The following is a 17588-nucleotide window of genomic DNA, read 5'->3' on the forward strand; positions in this document are numbered from 1 at the left end:
CATATAAACATTAAAAACAGTAATGTGTGAGAAATGTTTAAAAACAAGACCAAAGTAAATTCAAGACAGTAACACAACATTATGCATTGTTACATGAAATACAGGCGAAGCCCCTAAAATAATCTGTATGCATTCAGAGATGCTGCATAGCAGGAGTATCATACTTAAAATCTCATCACTAAACATGAGTGGCTTTCAGATCCTCTCCACATGCGTTCCAAGTGTATGACTGTACATGGTACTTACTTTACTAGTCAAACACTGGTAGCGCACTTTGTTCCAAGTGTAGGAATATACAGTGTAGTTGATTGTAATAACTGAGAGTGAGCATGCCCATCTGCAGTACGTGTTGTTTTGGTCTCCCATTAGAAGAATTGTACATGCCGACAAATGAAGTGGGCAGATGCAGACTTAGTCCCTGCTGTCTTCCCTTAAAGCGTGTCTCTCAAACTGTCACAGCCACATTTAGGAGCACCTCTGGGGGAGGCCATGTTACATTGAGCCAGATGATGAGTGCTGGCTCAGTGAGTGGCTTCGCTGTGGATTTACTGGGAATGGTTTGCATAGTGGTGGTGTTTAAAGCTGACGTTGCTCTATGTGCTTTGAAGTGAATGAATTTGATAATCTTTCAGACACACTTAAAAAGTGACGCACGCCTGCAGTGTGGAACACATTTGTCTGTGCAGTCTTGAGCCGTGAGCTCCACCTGAACGCTTACATGTACAATATTTAAAATGTTTACCCACCCACACAGGCGCTCACAGGAAGGCAGAGTGCTGGCCACGGTGGCCCTGCCACTTAGTCACTGTGCTGCAGACTAAAATTCTAAGGTGACTTCGGTAACACGTTTTCACCGAAGGAGTCAACTTCTGGTGTGACCAAGGAAGCTTCATGACGATAATGTTGGATGCTCTGTGTGAGTAGGATGTGCTTGGAATGTACATTTTGACTGGTCAGCATTCACACTATTTTTAGCTTAAAATCCCACAATAATTGATGTGTGCAACGCTGCATTCAAGCTCGGTGCAAATGATGAAGTGTTTTGCTTACACAGCTGTTCTCCGAAGACATTACGAAGTTGATTTTGATAAAGGGTACTCACAATTGACAAATCACTTGAAATGCATGCGCTATAATGGCAATGTCAGCCACAGTGTAATTTAGAGATAATTATTTTTCTTATAATAGGGAACAAGAAAAAATATTTTATGCTTTAGTTGCTCGCAAAGTAAAGTTTTAGTCTCTGCAGTATGTTACCTCCCAGTATGTTTCTGATGACGGATTTTGCTTCCATGTGTACTACAGTCCTATATCATGCATACTGTAATTATCAAACAAAGTAAACAGAAGTAAATGATCATCATGGGAATGAGTAGAGCACAACTCCTATTCCGTTTCAAAAAACATAAATGGCCACTGACTAATAGTACAGTAGAAGACTGTTCAAATCCTCCACAATGTTAAGTTCTCATCAACTGATGTGACACAAAGTTGCATAACTGACCAATATGGAGTTAAAAGCATCATGTTGAACTCTCATGTTCTCTGTGGGGTTTCCCAGTAGTATCTTTCATATGCATTATGTCTTTGTTGCAAACGCAATTAGAATACAGTGAATAACTAACGCCCTACTATGCTATAGCAGACCCAGGCAATTCGCTTGGCATGTACATTGTAAACATATTTATTCCACTTGGCATGTACATTGTAGACATCTTTATTTCATAACTATGGATTAAGTAACGTGTGAGGAATGAGGTACTGCAGAATATTCACTGAATTTTTCATCCAGCCCATGTATTGAATTTGATTGTGCAACCATGCTTAATGTTGTTTGCTGAGTGTATTTGTGTGCACACGCATGCCCTTGTACAAATACCTGATTACCATTTCATCCATCTTGTTGGTCTCATTTGGTTCTTACATTCTACTTTATGTGCCCCCCCCCAAAGAGTGTGGACACAGTGTGCAACCTCTACCAGTCCTTCCAGGAGGCAGAAGGTTCAGCCACTGGCGGCCCGATGGAGGACCGCAAGGAGCCACCACTGAACCAGGCTGGTGATTTAGGTCCAGGCTCCAGGGGAGACGCCGCCCTTCTCCGACCCTGCCCCAAGCATATGAGTGGCACTGAGCGGTTACGCAAGGTCATCCAGGAGTTGGTGGACACTGAGAAGTCCTATGTGAAGGTGAGAATTGATTTGCTTTACCTGATGTAAACCATCAACAGCCAATTAAGTGAGGAAAAAGTACCATGAAGGGTAAATTCCCCTGAAATAAACAAAATATTGCTTTCATTGAGAAGCAGATTTAGGCTTTGGAATTTTTAGGCCTTTAATTGGATATATTATGATATTGCACATGACAAGTTACCCTCTACATAGAGCACTTCCAACCCATCCTCATGTCGAGTCTTACGCGTCTTCCCCCCCGAATAATTTATTTCCCACTATGACCTTTTCGTCTCTGACACCCATTGAACAACAACATTCATGATCTTCTTGTCGCAGCAATGATAATCATGGCTGACAGATTTTTTGTTTTCATGCATGCAAATCAGTCGCTTTCGGCAAAATTCGCCATTTTGAACTCAAAATAGGCCATTTACGTGAATCGTATAGATCCGATGAGTTTTTCCTGGGGGGGGGTCGCTGGCAGCTAGATCCATCCCACGCATCCACCCAGATGTATTTGTGAATATTACTCCGCGGCGGACTAATATGTGCGAGCGCATTGGCCTGAGATACCGCCTTTGCGCTCGGAACCGGCTTTCGATAAGTCACAGGAGTTGACGAGACCAGAAAAAAACACTTCTGCTGCTTTTGTCAAGAAGTAATGGTACTTTTTTACGCCGTTACAATGATCGAAATGTCTCTCGCTACTTTGGTCAATTATTGCTTATTTATCAACTATTTCGTGCGCGAGACTTCGACTTCCGCATTGGGCGGTGTTTGTGCCAATCGTTTAAGTCTCGTTCATCAATCAAACGACACAGTCACATGACCTCACACAAGGTCATTATTTTATTTTATTATTTTCCTGGAGGATGCATTTGGGATTAGCCTTTGAAGTTGGTAATAGTGAAGAAGGAAGTGAAAAAGACAATGATTTTAGTCAATTCTTTTGCAGAATGAGAGTGCTTAAAGAGGAGGATGCTATACATGTGGCACAGCTTTAAGCACGCATCAGGTGCAGGTGGAATGGGCCTGGCTCAAGTTGGAGGCCAAAACAAAAAAGCAAAGAAATTAGGCAAATTTAATTTTAATCTTAAATGTGTACATCATGTACTTGAGCAGTGTAAATAAATGCTTTTCTGGGTGAAAAAAATATATTTTGCCTTATTGTACCCTTCAGAGTCTTCCAGATTGCTTAATTTGTTAAAATAAAAAATAACTCTCTGCAGGGGGCCCAGGGATCCCCCCCCAGACACCTCCTACAATGTTTTTTTTTGTGACCTTTTTCATGCCTTTGGTGTTTACATGTCTGTGTTTTGCACTGTCTTCTACATCTTCTCACTTTTCATCAACTCTCGTCCCTGGTGCGTCGCTCCCCTTCAGCCGGATTTGGTAGCTGAGGTGATTGCATTATTTTAGCGTGCATTGGTGCAGGCCTGTTAGCCCAGATCTGTGCACCGTAGGCTGCATGCAGCATTGTCTCATGTAGTTATAGGAAGAGGCAGAGAGGACGACGCTCATAAATCTAACCTAATGAGAATATCTCCACTGATATCAAGACAAGCTACAACCACATTAAATCAGTTGGGGGAAGGGCCCTGCAAGAGATGGTTAGATGGAGGCTTGAGGTGCAGGACTGTGGGAGACTTGGAGTTCATAAAATGAGAATTGATGTGAAGATTTAAATGGCAGGCACATCAAGGAGAAATATTCCTTCTTTCCACTGACCTTCTTTTTGGCTTTTCTGTGCAGGACCTGGCTTGCTTGTTCGAGATCTACCTGAAACCTCTACAGAATGAAACTTTCCTCACGCTGGATGAGGTAGGTGGCATGGTTATTATAGTAAAAAAACAAAACGAAATAACTGGAACAAAAATTGAAAAAACATTTCCATAATCAAAAAATGAATTTTTTTTTTTTTTAAACTAACACTATAATTATAGAGAAAAATGGCTTACGTTTTCAGCTTTGTCAATTAATTTTATACATGAGCGTTGGCCGTTAATTTTAAATGTATTTATTTCGCATAAATACAGACTGGATATGGAAGGAAGGTCGCCGAGAAGTGAGGCCATCGGGCAGTGCAGTTGTATTGACGGCTCACCAGACCAAGCGCAAGTTATGCCGTGAAGCTAATTTTTACACCTAAGCTGTTTTTGTTTCTACATTTTGCTAACGGAAACAGCTAAGACGGCTACAGACTAGCTAGCGCCTTCACGGAACCTGCACGTCGGTTATTCCTCTTTTGGGGAAAATTGAGAGAAACGGAGACCTGCCGAGAGTCTCAAAATGCCGCTGTTTGCCGCCACGAAACGCAGATGTGAAAGCATCTGAGCAGTTTTTCTCAGCTGATTGAACGACTCCAACAATAGGACATTTTCACAGCACTACTTGAGCAACATCACGAAAAGCTTTGTCACAATAATCATGGACTCAGCAAAAAAAGAAAATCAGACTGGATCCACTTGCACTGGAGATATAGGAGGTAAAAGCAAGCTAACTTTCTATCTCTCCATCTGTCAGAAATCTGAAAGTCCACTTGAGAAGTTTGCAATTTATCAACAAAGGAAGCAAAATATGCAAATAAGAACTTGATTTGTTTTTGTGTCAGTTAAACAGACATTTTTCTAAAGGCCATACTCGAGCATGTGTCTCATGAATGGTTTTACTGTATGTTGTGATGCATCTAATCTAACCTTAGAAGCAGTATTGTGCACTGCACTTATTGCACTTCATTGTGTTGACTGTTATACAGTACCTGTATTTGATTTGTGGATGGTTGTTCATCTGTTAGAAAGTTAAAGCATTTTTAATGGTATTTTTGGAGTTTTTATTACACTATGTATTGTTTTTTTTTTTTTTTTTTTTTTTTTTTTTTTTTTTTTTTAAATCTCACACTTGACAAATATCCTGAATAATAACAACAAAGAAAACATACTACTGAAAGTAATAAAAACTAAAATGAAGCATTTTTGAAAAAACTAAAAACTGATTCAAGCTAACAAACCTATAACTATAACGTAACTACAATGAAAAATCCAAAACTAGTATAATTGTGGTAGCTGGCCAGAATGTTTGAGAAATGCAACATGAAATTAATTGAGTGGTGATGAGGATAAACCCAGCCAGGCCATATCTTATTACCACTGTGAATGCCTGCAGGACAAATTAGCATCCCCTATACTATGACCTTCCCAAAGGGATGTGCCTGTGAAGGCCAGCTTTTCAAAACCTCTTGTACTGCAGGATAGAAAGAAAAAGAACCTTTAATTGTTCCCTTAAGGAGAAATGAGATTTACACTCAATTGTCGATCACATGGACTAAGATTTAAGGTTATTCCTCCAATTATGTGTGAATGCAATGGAGAAATAATGGATTTCAACACTTGGTAGCAAACAGCAGAGAGCACAATTTTACTGCGCTCTCTACAAGATGGGTGGAAAATAAATAAACCAAACAATAAATATCATGAATGGCATACCCTGCTTAAGTTTACCACCACTGCTCAGGAAGCAAACAGGCATCTCTCCAGCAACCATTCCCAATTTCAGTACATTGTATGATAGCTGGTCTTTCGGATATCTGTGCACATTACGGTTCTCTTGCCCCAACAGCCGCCCTATAGCTACGAGCAGGAACAGAATGAAAATGGTATTGTTTTGTGAAAATGTTCTTCTCATCATGTAAACCCATTTGATGGTTCTGTGACCACCTTAAGTATTTCACGTACTAATTCTTATTATTAGAGGTGGGTAGAGTAGCAAACATTGTACTCGAGTAAGAGTATGTTGCTTTGGAATAATATGACTCAAGTTAAAGTAAAAGGTACTCCAAATAATTACTTGAGTGAGAAAGTACTCGATGAAAAAACTACTCGTACTGAATTACTAGTAACTGTTACCTATTTTTTTTGGTTTTTTTTTTAAATCAGAGCATGAAAGTCAAATAAAATAATAAAATAAACAACTGAAATAATCTTGTTGCACACCCTCTTATAACTGGCCTGTGGCTGTGTTCAGAATTAACCAATCACATTCAAACTCAAGTTAAGTGGGAGTCCACACACCATTGCAAGTGCTAACAACATATGCTTAGGGCCTAACAGAAACATTATTTGCTTTATTCACTGAAATGACTGAATGAAGAAGCTGCTTGTTGACCAGATGTATTGATCAAGTATCGGCTTTTATAGTGCGCCTGTGTGAGAGAGAGAGAGAGAGAGAGTGTGATTATAGGACCCAAAAGATGCATGTTTTACGGTTACCTATGACCATAAAATAGGATTAATGTTGCCATATGCACAGCCAAAGCAACAACAAAAACATCTGCAACTTACCGTAAGCTATTTTCTCAAGTTAGAAATGAGCTGAAGTATCCAACTTTGGGCACTCATGCATGATAAAGCTGTTGTTTTTCGTAGTCTGAAGTGTAAACATAAGTCACGCACCAATGATTTTACATTTTTTTTTTTTTTAACCTATGATTCCATTTGGCAGGCCCACAAAGCCCAATAGAAGACTTTGTATGCAGTCATGTGACTACCTCGTGCCATTTGATTGGTGAACTGGAGTCAAACGTCACAAGTGGTTACGTTGGATTGCTGCCCGATGGGGAAATCAAAGTCTAAACAAATAGATTGTGCTAGCAACGATTAATAAATAAGCAATCATTAATAAATGAAAGTAGCAAGCGGCATGCCGATCATTCTAACAGACTAAAACTACCTTTTTGACATAATTGCTCATAAATGTAAAACGTATGTTGCATTAAAACTACTCTTGACAAGTAAAATGTATCCAAAAAGGTACTTGAATAAATGTTAGAGTAAATGTAGCGCGTTCTACCCACCTGTGCTCATTATATCCCTATTATTGCTACTTCAGTGTATATATACTGTGCTTTGTCAGTTGTGACCTCAAACCCATGAGGTTTCTTCCAAGATGCACTGGTCGATAGGCCACCAAGCAGTGGGAAAATTAAAAGAGCATTATGGGACAGTCGGAAATGTCCAGACACAAAATGGACAAGGTCGCGTTTGCCCCAGAATGGCTTTTAATGAAGAGTGTGCTGACCCTGGATGTATGTATCAGAGAAACAGACTGTGTGTGTGTGTGTGTGTCTCTCTCTCTGTGTGTGTGTGCACGTGTTACATTTATAGCAGAGCCATTGCTTGTTCCTTAAGTGCCTTTGTAAGTGATGAAGGCATCGGAGTGGAGGTTTTACTACACTCCAGGGTGCCTGTCTGTCTTGCTGTTCTGAATTACAAGCTATCTTGGCCCCCTTCTCACCTCACATTCCCTCACTCTGTCCCACCTTTCTCGTCCCCCACAATTCTTTGCCTTCCCGTGTTTCCCCCAGATGGAGAGTCTGTTCGGCAGTCTGCCAGAGATGTTAGACTTCCAGAGGGTTTTCCTGCAGACGCTCGAAGAGAGGATTGCTTCCTCCCCTGACTTCAGCACGCTTGAAACGCCCTCCCAGTTCAAGGTTGGATTCTGTTATTGTTGAACAAATGGCCAAAGAATTTTGTTAGATCTCACTCAGTTGGACTTTTATTTAGCCACCTCTGCAGACAAAGGTGTCAACACTAAGTGCTTGAGGTTGATAAACAATTGAGACACAGCGGAACGAGGGTTGTCGGCTGATTTATAGGCTTGACATGGCAAGGCACGGGGGTCCATTGATCGCGGTGGTGGTTCACTGGTTAGATTGTGAGGTGCTGAAAGCTGCTTTACTCAAGAGGTTAGGTGCGAGGGAGAGGACTGGAGGTCTACGCGCTCGATTCGTCTCCCACGAGAGGGAGGTTGTGAGCGTTCACGACTTCCCATGTTCCCCCTCTCCGCCGTCTGTGCACTCACCTCTCATATCTGTCTTTTCACAGAAGCTTCTGTTTTCTCTCGGGGGTTCCTTCCTGTACTACGCTGACCACTTCAAGCTCTACAGTGGCTTCTGTGCCAACCACATCAAGGTCCAGAAGGTCCTGGAGAGAGGTACTACATATTTATTATGGACATCTACACACACTGGCCACAACATTAGGTACATATGCACAATCTTAGGAGGTGCAATTTAAGTAGCAGGAACAGAAATTCTGCCTTGATAAAGCTACATTTTGACTGACACTTGTCAGAGAAGTATTATTTTAACAATCTAGACAATATTTTATCACAGTTGTGGTTTTCAGTGTTGAGGAGGTTCACTGAAGAATACACTGAGGTGTTCCTTTTCTGTTTGGGCCCTAAAAGGAAACAAAAGAAAAATCTGAATCTCCACCTGCTAAACCAACTGTGTTGCATCAGTCACACCTCAGAGCACCCTGCGCTCTCAGGTGGAGGGTGGGGCAAGAAGCAAGAAGGGAGAGTTGGCTTCCCACTGTCATTTCATGATCCATGGTTACAAAAAAAAAAAAAGGATACCTCTTTTACAAACATATGAGGGCTCATCATTTGGATAACCTTCAAATTACCTTCTAAATTTAAAGCATGTGCGGTATTCCCTAGACAACTGAAGATACCTCCACGCATCTTCCCCTGAATGTGCAGTAGTAGACATTTCAAAATGATTTATGCTGGTGATCACGCTGGCCTTTCCAGCACTATTTGGCAGCGCTGTCTACAGCTATAAGAGGCTGCGCTTCTTTGCCACCAAGGTTGGAGGAGGGTGATGGGTAATTTTGCCCGTTTATCAGATTTGCATGGCACATTTCTCTTTATAAACTGCAGGGAATTTAATAGGATGAGACACCCGGACAAGTCTCAGATAGGTCAGCATTACTGAGAGAAAAATGACGTGCTGTTTATGCTGTGTGAGTATTTGGAGCATCACTTAATGCACTGAAGGAAATGTTTTTCATTAAATAATATCCAACTATTTAAATTAAAACTTTGTTAAAAAAAATCTTTGTACCTATGCACGTCTTTATTGCACTAGTCAGCATCATTGCTTAATCAAAAAATGTCTACCACGTTAGGGATTGATGGACTTGATATTTTTCCAGCCTTGAACCACCTGTCAATTATTATTAATAATGATGAAGGTGGTAATATTTTTTTGGCAACTCTGTTACTAATCAAGAACAGAAGAGTGGTGTTGTCACAATGTTGCTTTGGCACCTTTAAATGTATACATGCCACATCATACATTTTCAAACGATTGCTATGATGTGCTCATAAAAGTAATTAACTCATTTATCACCTCTCAATCTTACTTTTTTCTGAAGGAAAAGCTGCTGTGTTAAAATTGTGAAGGTTTTTATTGTTCAGAGAAAAGCCACAAAAATTTATAAGACAAAGGCTATGCACAAAGAATCACACAAAGCAATATGTATATTCTGCGTACATAATCATTGGGGGTAAACCTGGATACACAAGTGGAAAGTGTGCGGCACCACCTGTAATAAGAACAATATCCAGAGCGTCCATGCAGCTTATTCTGAAGTCAAAGCTTTAAATAGTGACAGATATTGGAATAACGTGCGTCAAATAATTGCACAGTGCATTACTGGCTAACTATATAGTGTCTGTGTAAAGTGGAATTGTGACTTGCATCATACAGAACACGCCACAGCCTGATCACATCCAGCTGATCCAAGGGCACCCAGAAAGTCTTGTCAAGCCTATACAAATAAATAGATGGCGAGCTCTGCTGTCTTCATCACCCACCTCCTCCTGACATTATGCCACAGGCTAGCTTCCTTGTTTATTTGTTGACTCGTTAATTGCCTGCCAATTACTCTGGGAGGTGTTGACTGGGCTGCCTGTCTGCAGCTGGGAGAGCTATAATGAATACATCAATGGCACCTCTTGATGCAAGCATGTTAACAGCTCAAGGAAAAGATATGTCCTCTATTATCACTCATATTTCCCTCTATTCTGATGGCTGTGGCGATGGTATCAAAACAGTTTCCTCATTATTTCTACTGCAGTATGAATTAAGACCTTAAGGTTAAGGAGAGGGCTACACTACCCCCTGCTGGAGCTATGTTATTGCACTATGAATCTGCACTGGACTCTGAACAGCTTTGTTTCACCTGACTGACTGTGACTGCACGATGCAACGCACAACACGCCAGTGGATGCCTTGGAGAGTGCAAATAAGGAGAGATTGAATCACCGAGCCACAAGCAGTCTTGGTTGTGGTTACCAGTGCCAGTCATTTTATAATAGATGTTTGCCACAATATCTGTTCAACAATGTATAGCACTGTATCGTTACTAATATATGTATATACTGTCACTTTGTTTTTATTAAATATCTAGGCACACAATACTCAAATGCTAAGATTTAAGAGTAGAACTATAGAAGAGAGGATGCAGAGTTGGGCCCCCTTTGTGAACTGTCAAACGTCAAATCTGTGCACACGCACGTAGAGCAACTGTTATTGACAGGAAGTAAAGTCTTTGAGAAACAAATCACTATAATGGAGTGTACATGCATCATGACCAATTCATTTCATACATTCATTTTAGACTTTTGTATTAGAATATTTTTTAATATTAGAATATGTATTTTTAGGGCTAATGTGCATTTTAGTGTACGTATTACTTATTCCTTTTAAGCTATATGGAATATTTGTTCACATCTACATAGTTGTGCATACATGAGTTCTTTTTTTAAATTATTAAAAAAAATAATAATAATAATTTTTTAAGAATACGATCTTGTATTGTGAGTGATTATTCCCATAATTAGTAACAATTTGGTCGATATTTGTTTTTCAGCCAAGACAGATCGGGCCTTCAAGGAATTTTTGGATGCAAGGAACCCCACCAAGCAGCATTCCTCCACCCTGGAGTCTTATCTGATTAAACCAGTGCAAAGAGTTCTCAAGTACCCCCTGCTGCTCAGGGAGCTGGTCTCCCTCACTGACGCCAACAGCGAGGAGCACTACCACCTCACAGGTCGGTTTATAGACTAAAATATATGCACATTGTATACAAATACACTGAGGCATTTTGTCTCTTGCCAGTCAGTATTGAGATGTCCTGTGCAGCCTGTGTTAAGTGTTAATTCCTGCTAAGATTTTGTTTTATTGGTGCCCGTGCAGAGGCGCTGCGGGCCATGGAGAAGGTGGCCAGCCACATCAATGAGATGCAGAAAATCTACGAGGATTACGGCGCAGTCTTTGATCAACTTGTCACCGAGCAGGCTAGCCACGATAGAGAGGTACACGCATACTTTACAAGTCAAATTTGATAAGCCGCCCCAGTAGGAATGATTATGCCTCTTTATAAAAATTAAAAGTCAAGTTGAATATTCCCACACACATGCATCACAAAACTGGTTTGCTACTTCGCTGTTTATGCCATCTTCTGTTCTTTTGCCTTTTGGGTACTGAATACATTTACAGATTGATAGAATATTTAGTTGGTATCCTTTGCTGTATCAGTAGTCAAAGTGAATGTAAAATAATATGGTCCATAATGCAGTAAAATGTACGCGTAAACAGTTATCAGATAAATGGAGACACACTCTACTTATGTCTACAAACTTCTGGTTTGTTAATTAAAGTGGGTGCGTTAACTTAAAATGTACTTTTTCATATTTTTATTCAAATAGTCTGTCTCTAAAGTTGCTGTGTGAAATTTAAACAACCAAGTAAATCTTATGTGCCTATTTTTGTAAATGTGTCTGTGAGCGAGCCGTTCTGTTCTTCTGCCCCACTGTTACGAGGCATCATTTGTTTCGCGAGGTGTCCACCACCACAAAAATGTTTTCGTTGTCTGGGGTGGTTGCTTCCTTCTTTTTCCACACTCGTGGTCTGCTTTTGCTAATAGAAGCAAGCAGCCGGCTGCTGAGAACACTAACTGAAGAGGAGACATTTTAACAAAAGCCAAGCTCACCACTGACCCAACAATATGTGGGACGGGATAAGGACTGGCGCGATGGATCAGACAAATCTGCCCTTAAAACGAGCTAATCTCACCATGGCTGGAACATTCTGTTAAAATATTATTCTTGATTAAAAAATAAATAAATAAATAAAATAAAATTTTGACAGAAGCATGCCACGGACATGTTATCATGACACCTAGGAACTGTTTACATTCTGACAGAAATTCATAATATATCTCCTTTTAAAGAAATTACATGAGGGTTTCAGAGCTGTTAGCAGTTGCAATTGTAATATTATTTTCTGATCATTCATTCATCTTCCATACCGCTTTTCACGAGGGTCGCGGGTATGGTGGAGCCTATACAAGATATCTTCGGGCGAGAGGCGTGGTACACCCTGAACTGGTCGCCAACCAATCGCAGATTTCTGATCATATTAAACACATTCAGAATGGTTTACTGTATTATCGCTGTCCACCAAAAAGCATGTCTCCATATTATTATTATTATTATTATTATTATTTTTTTTTAATCCATAAAATCACATTCCCCCCCTGATTTAAATAAATAAATAAATACTAATAATCTCACACAATTTTGTGTGTCACACAGGTCACTGAAATCTCTATGGGAGAGTTCCTTCTGCATTCCACTGCAGTCTGGCTTAACCCACATCCGTCATTAGGCCGCATGAGGAAAGACCCCGAAATGACTGTGTTTGGTAAGTCTGCCTCCTCCACTCTTGCATACTGGGTAAAATAAAATAGACTCAACAGCCACATTAGGTACGCATATCTGAAGAATAGTAATAACAAGTTTTGATGGACACTGTCACAGGTGTAATTAAACTGATTTCTTGATGCAGCTCTCTTGTATTGGATCTCATAAAATCGGCAATGTACCTAATGATGTGGCCAGTGGTTAGGGTTAGGGTTAGATTTACACTGCAGGGTTCAAGTGACACAATTCGTTTTTAAATTTAAAATATTTTTCTTTTTTTTTTTTTTTTGCTCTCAAGTAACAGAATTCGTATATGGGCAATGGCAGCATATATATATATATATATATATATATATATATATATATATATATATATATATATATATATATATATATAAAAGCATGACATTGGATATCCTCAGGCCTTTGTCTATACCAGATATACTATATTGGCAAAAGTATTCGCTCACCTGCCTTGACTCACATATGAATTTAAGTGACATTCTATTCCTAATCCATAAGGGTTAGCACATTTTTTAGGTCACACACTGATGTTGGATGAGAAGCCCTGGCTCTCAGTCTCAGCTCTAATTCATCCAAAAGGTGTTCTGTAGGGTTGAGGTCTGGACTCTGGCCAGGCCAGTCAAGTTCATCCACACCAAACGCTCATCCATGTCTTTGTAGACTTTGTGTACTGGTACACAGCCATGTTAGAAATGGAAGTACTGTTCCCACAAAGTTGGGAACATGGAATTGTCCAAAAATAATAGCTCCTTAGTTCCAGTGAAAGGAACGCTGAAGGATTCAGCATACCAAGATATTTTCGACAATTCATTGCTCCCAACTTTGTGGAAACAGTTTGGGGATGGCCCCTTCCTGTTCTAACATGACTGTGCACCAATGCACAAAGCAAGGTCCATAAAGACATGGGTGAGAGAATTTGGTATTGATGAACTTGACTGTCCTGCACAAGGCAGGTGAGCGAATACTTATGGCAATGATATCTGCCAATGTGATTAACCCTGTTAATGTGAGCTTGCCGACATCGAAATATACTGATCGGCGATGTATTGACGCCCCCAAAGAACACATGTAAATACATGAAAAAAATCTGAACTACAGTGAAAGTATAGACTATTAAATTGGGAATATGTTTAAAAAAAAAAAAAAAAAAAAGTGAAATAATGCAGAGGTTTCCCCTCTTTGAAAATAATAAGGGTAAGAGTAGGCCCAGGCCAACTCTGTGGTGTATAATACTATTATTTGTATTATTTATTTATTGTTTTGTTTTGTTTTATTTATATTTTGTCATATTATCTTGAGCACATGAAAATAATATACATGGCTGCTACCCTGACATGCAATAACCCCTCAAAGTTCAACTTTGCTATTAACATACCAATAAATAATCAAAATGCCTCTGTGGGTTGTACCCCTTCATTCCACTTCCCCCATGAGGCATCCACATGCAGAAGTAAAGATGCTGAGATGTGTTTTTCTTTCATGCCAGTCTTCAAGAAAGCAGTCATATTGGTCTACAGGGAAAACAACAAGCTGAAGAAGAAGATGGTGAGGGGCTGCGCTCATGCGCTTTCACATGGCATAAATGGTATCTTGGCATAAAACAGAACATATCTCTCCTCTCGTTTTGATGGGATCAGACCAACCCACGTTCGGCGCTTTCTCACGGCGACCCGGACCCGTTCAAGTTCCGTTGGCTCATCCCTCTGTCTGCACTCCAAGTTAGACTTGGAAATACAGCAGGTAAGATTGACACAGTACACTTAGTAATCACCAGATTTGGGCAGGCTACATGGGAACTGTAGTGAGTTAGATTACAAGTTACAAGTCTACATCAAAATAAAGCTTTCCTACACTGAAGCTACTGTGCATACCAGAAGCATGTAGCAAACTAAGCTACGCACGCACGTGCCAAAAACATGTTTACTAACTGGTGCTACTGTATGTTAGCTGTTGAAGTTTGCTAACTGACTAGCTTAGCTGACGATTGTTGTTACCCTTGGGAAATACCTAAAAGTGTGTGTTGGACATCTTGGATGTTGACAGGAGCTTTCTATTTGCGGTTGCACAGTAAACACCAGAATGTATAACAGCTGTTCTGTGGGGACTCGATAAGTAACAAGAATTCGTTACAGTATGGCCATGGGGATTCACAAAATGTACACATCTGCCCCCTGCTCTGCTGTTGTCTCCTGCTGCGCTCTGTCCATCCTGCTCCACTGCATTATCAGACAATTTGTGGGAATCTTTCTATATACCGTCTTTGAGAGGGCATAAGCGGGAGGATAGATAAGTGAAGTCAAATGGAAGAAATGCATTTAAGCTTTAGAACTCTGTGGGGAAATGTAGCTTTTGTGGATGCTATTGCACAAAAGTAGCTTCAATACTGAAAAGTTGAAGTTTAAAATGGCAACGTTATGACCACCCGACTGAGAACTGTAGTTAAACTAGTAACGTTGCTACTTGTAACACTGCTCCTGCCCGATAATGCTAATCACTCACAAAGACAATACACCAAATCGGTTTGTTCTCTTCTCATCTTCTCCCAGAACACCCAAGCTCATTCTCATTTCTTTTCAGCTTCCTCTAAAATGATAAACCTTTGAAGACTGCAGGATTAAAACAGTTTTTTACTCTGCTTTCTCACAGGACCAGGCACAGAAAGCAGCTGTATCTGGGAGCTGATTCACTCCAGGTCTGAAGTGGAAGGGAGACCAGAGACGGTCTTCCAGCTGTGTAGCAGGTCAGACATTTACTCGGTACCTTATTGTTCTAGACCAGAGTTTCCCAAACCATATTGAGCTGATGCACATATTTTACATTAGTGAAAAATCACAGAGCACACACACCACCAAACAAACATTTCACAAAAGGTGGGTAGTTGTCATTTTGTGGAAGACCATTACCTGCATTTGTTCTGCCCGTCACTGTACTTCACTGGCACAGATAGATGAGCAAAGATACGTTATTTGTAGTAAATTAAGTTTTGGGCCAATTCATTCATTCATGTGCACTAAGAATGAGTTTTAACTGAGAGGTCCAGTAGTTAGCTCTGATAGACGACTGAATGTAACTAAAATGGAATTTACAGGTGGTATTTTTTGCCATACATGGTTTATACTGCGTTCACACTGAATGTGAAAACTCGCTTCGCCTCGTGTCCCTCGCTTGAGGTTGATCGCGGGCCGATTTGACACGTGTTATGGCTCTGTACTCGCGGAAGTCCAAACGTCTTTGGAATGCCAAACAGCATCCAGAGGCGCACGCAGCTTCACTGCCTTCTCCAGGAGCTGCTTCCAATGCTACATGAGCCCAACCGGTGCCCAGTTTGACGACATGTTGGCTCGAATCGGTCCCAGGCGTTCCATCTCAGCTGCGGAGCACCTGTCCATTTTTCTCTGGTGAGTGGCATTTTCGTGTCATTATTAATTGGTGTGTCACAATTAATGTAATAATCACTATATCTACTGAGTCACGCACTGCAGGTTTACTACAGTGCTAATACATGTATCAAAAATGATGTTGATCTAACGACATCAAATTGCAAATAGCAATGCATTGATGAAAGGAAAGGCATAAATGAGGTCGGATCGATTAGATTATCTGCTCAACAGTCGTACACGTTTATGAACCGTGTACAATTTAACATTAAGGTTACCAGAATTTATGATTATTATTTTGGAAAGCAGCAATATATAGCTCTATTAATAAAATAGTACAACACGTTTTAATATTTGTTTGATGTACTGCATTCAATATATTTCTGAAGTATAGTCATGATGTACCGTAGTTATTATTAAATCATTTGGACTGTATAACACTTTTCTTTTTTTCCCCCTGGATCCTGAATCTGACATGAAAAGAGTCACCTGTTCCTGTTTTAGGTCAATTGGGATTTACAAAATTATTTCTATTTGCTAAATACTGGAATAATGATAGAATGATGATTTCAATTTAAAGGTATATTATGTGCTGCAGATACTCATTCAGGACCATGGCAAACATTTTCCGTGTTTTGGGACTGCCTCGTGGACGACTTCATGGCTGTGGCCACCACAGAGGAGTGGAAGAAAATTGCTGAGAGGTTTGAGGAGCGGTGGGATATGGAGCACCAGGTGGGAAGCACCTGGTCCTCCAAGTCTACAACTTAAGAGCCACCCACACATACTGTACTTCAAAATTCCTGCAATATTTGTTTCAATATGTATCTGTTTGTATACGTGTCAACAATTCATTTTCATATCATAATAAACATTGTCTGCTTATATATTTGATCCATGATATATTGGATTTAATTGATTGTATTATATTGTGAGGCAATAAAGCATCACTTTTGAAGTAGATGTACTGTAAAATGTATGGACTGCATTTAGTAGGTAACCAAACAAAAGTATAATTGCACACAACAGTAAAATACTGAAGTAAACCTGATGACGTGACATCGTGACATAAGATAAGGTTGTTACGTATGTAATAATGAATTTTGTCTGAAAAATGTAAAAGACAAACATTTGTAAAATAAAGTGGCTTTATTCTTTAAAAAAATTAACATCCATCTAGAGAAAAATCATTTTAAAAAAAGTATAAAAGCCTGAAACCTTCCTGGAAAAGATGGCCACCCAAACATAATTTGAGCCAATTGGTCCAAATTTAGAGTAAATATGCTCTGTTCCTACATGAATTCATGAGTTTGAAATTGTACATATTCCTTCCACTCTAGCGGTAATCTTTTCGGAATCAATGCTTGTCATGAACAGCGTATCCTTGTGGTAAGGTAACGTTTGTACCCTCCTTCAGGAGATAAAGAGAAGATGCTCTTCAATTCCTCAGCTCCTTTTACATTTT

At 39.9% G+C, this 17588-nt stretch overlaps 1 protein-coding gene across 13 annotated transcripts in view; it reads left to right on the forward strand.

The window, feature by feature from the left end:
- Positions 1–17588, forward strand: part of tiam2a (TIAM Rac1 associated GEF 2a) — an 84523-nt gene that overhangs the window by 61338 nt on the left and 5597 nt on the right. For 8 of the 13 annotated variants that reach the window (XM_061794282.1, XM_061794276.1, XM_061794279.1 and 5 more), the window contains 10 exons: positions 1953–2186; positions 3924–3992; positions 7531–7656; positions 8051–8159; positions 10889–11068; positions 11215–11333; positions 12615–12723; positions 14233–14291; positions 14384–14486; positions 15393–15486. In XM_061794282.1, coding sequence (XP_061650266.1) covers positions 1953–2186; positions 3924–3992; positions 7531–7656; positions 8051–8159; positions 10889–11068; positions 11215–11333; positions 12615–12723; positions 14233–14291; positions 14384–14486; positions 15393–15486 — 1202 coding nt within the window. Of the gene's footprint in view, positions 1–1952; positions 2187–3923; positions 3993–7530; positions 7657–8050; positions 8160–10888; positions 11069–11214; positions 11334–12614; positions 12724–14232; positions 14292–14383; positions 14487–15392; positions 15487–15966; positions 17013–17588 lie in introns of those variants that run through there. The other 5 variants (XR_009791365.1, XR_009791364.1, XR_009791363.1 and 2 more) reach the window with 5 other exon arrangements.

This window comes from Phyllopteryx taeniolatus, chromosome 13, assembly GCF_024500385.1.
Source record: "Phyllopteryx taeniolatus isolate TA_2022b chromosome 13, UOR_Ptae_1.2, whole genome shotgun sequence".
Lineage (NCBI taxonomy): Eukaryota > Metazoa > Chordata > Actinopteri > Syngnathiformes > Syngnathidae > Phyllopteryx > Phyllopteryx taeniolatus.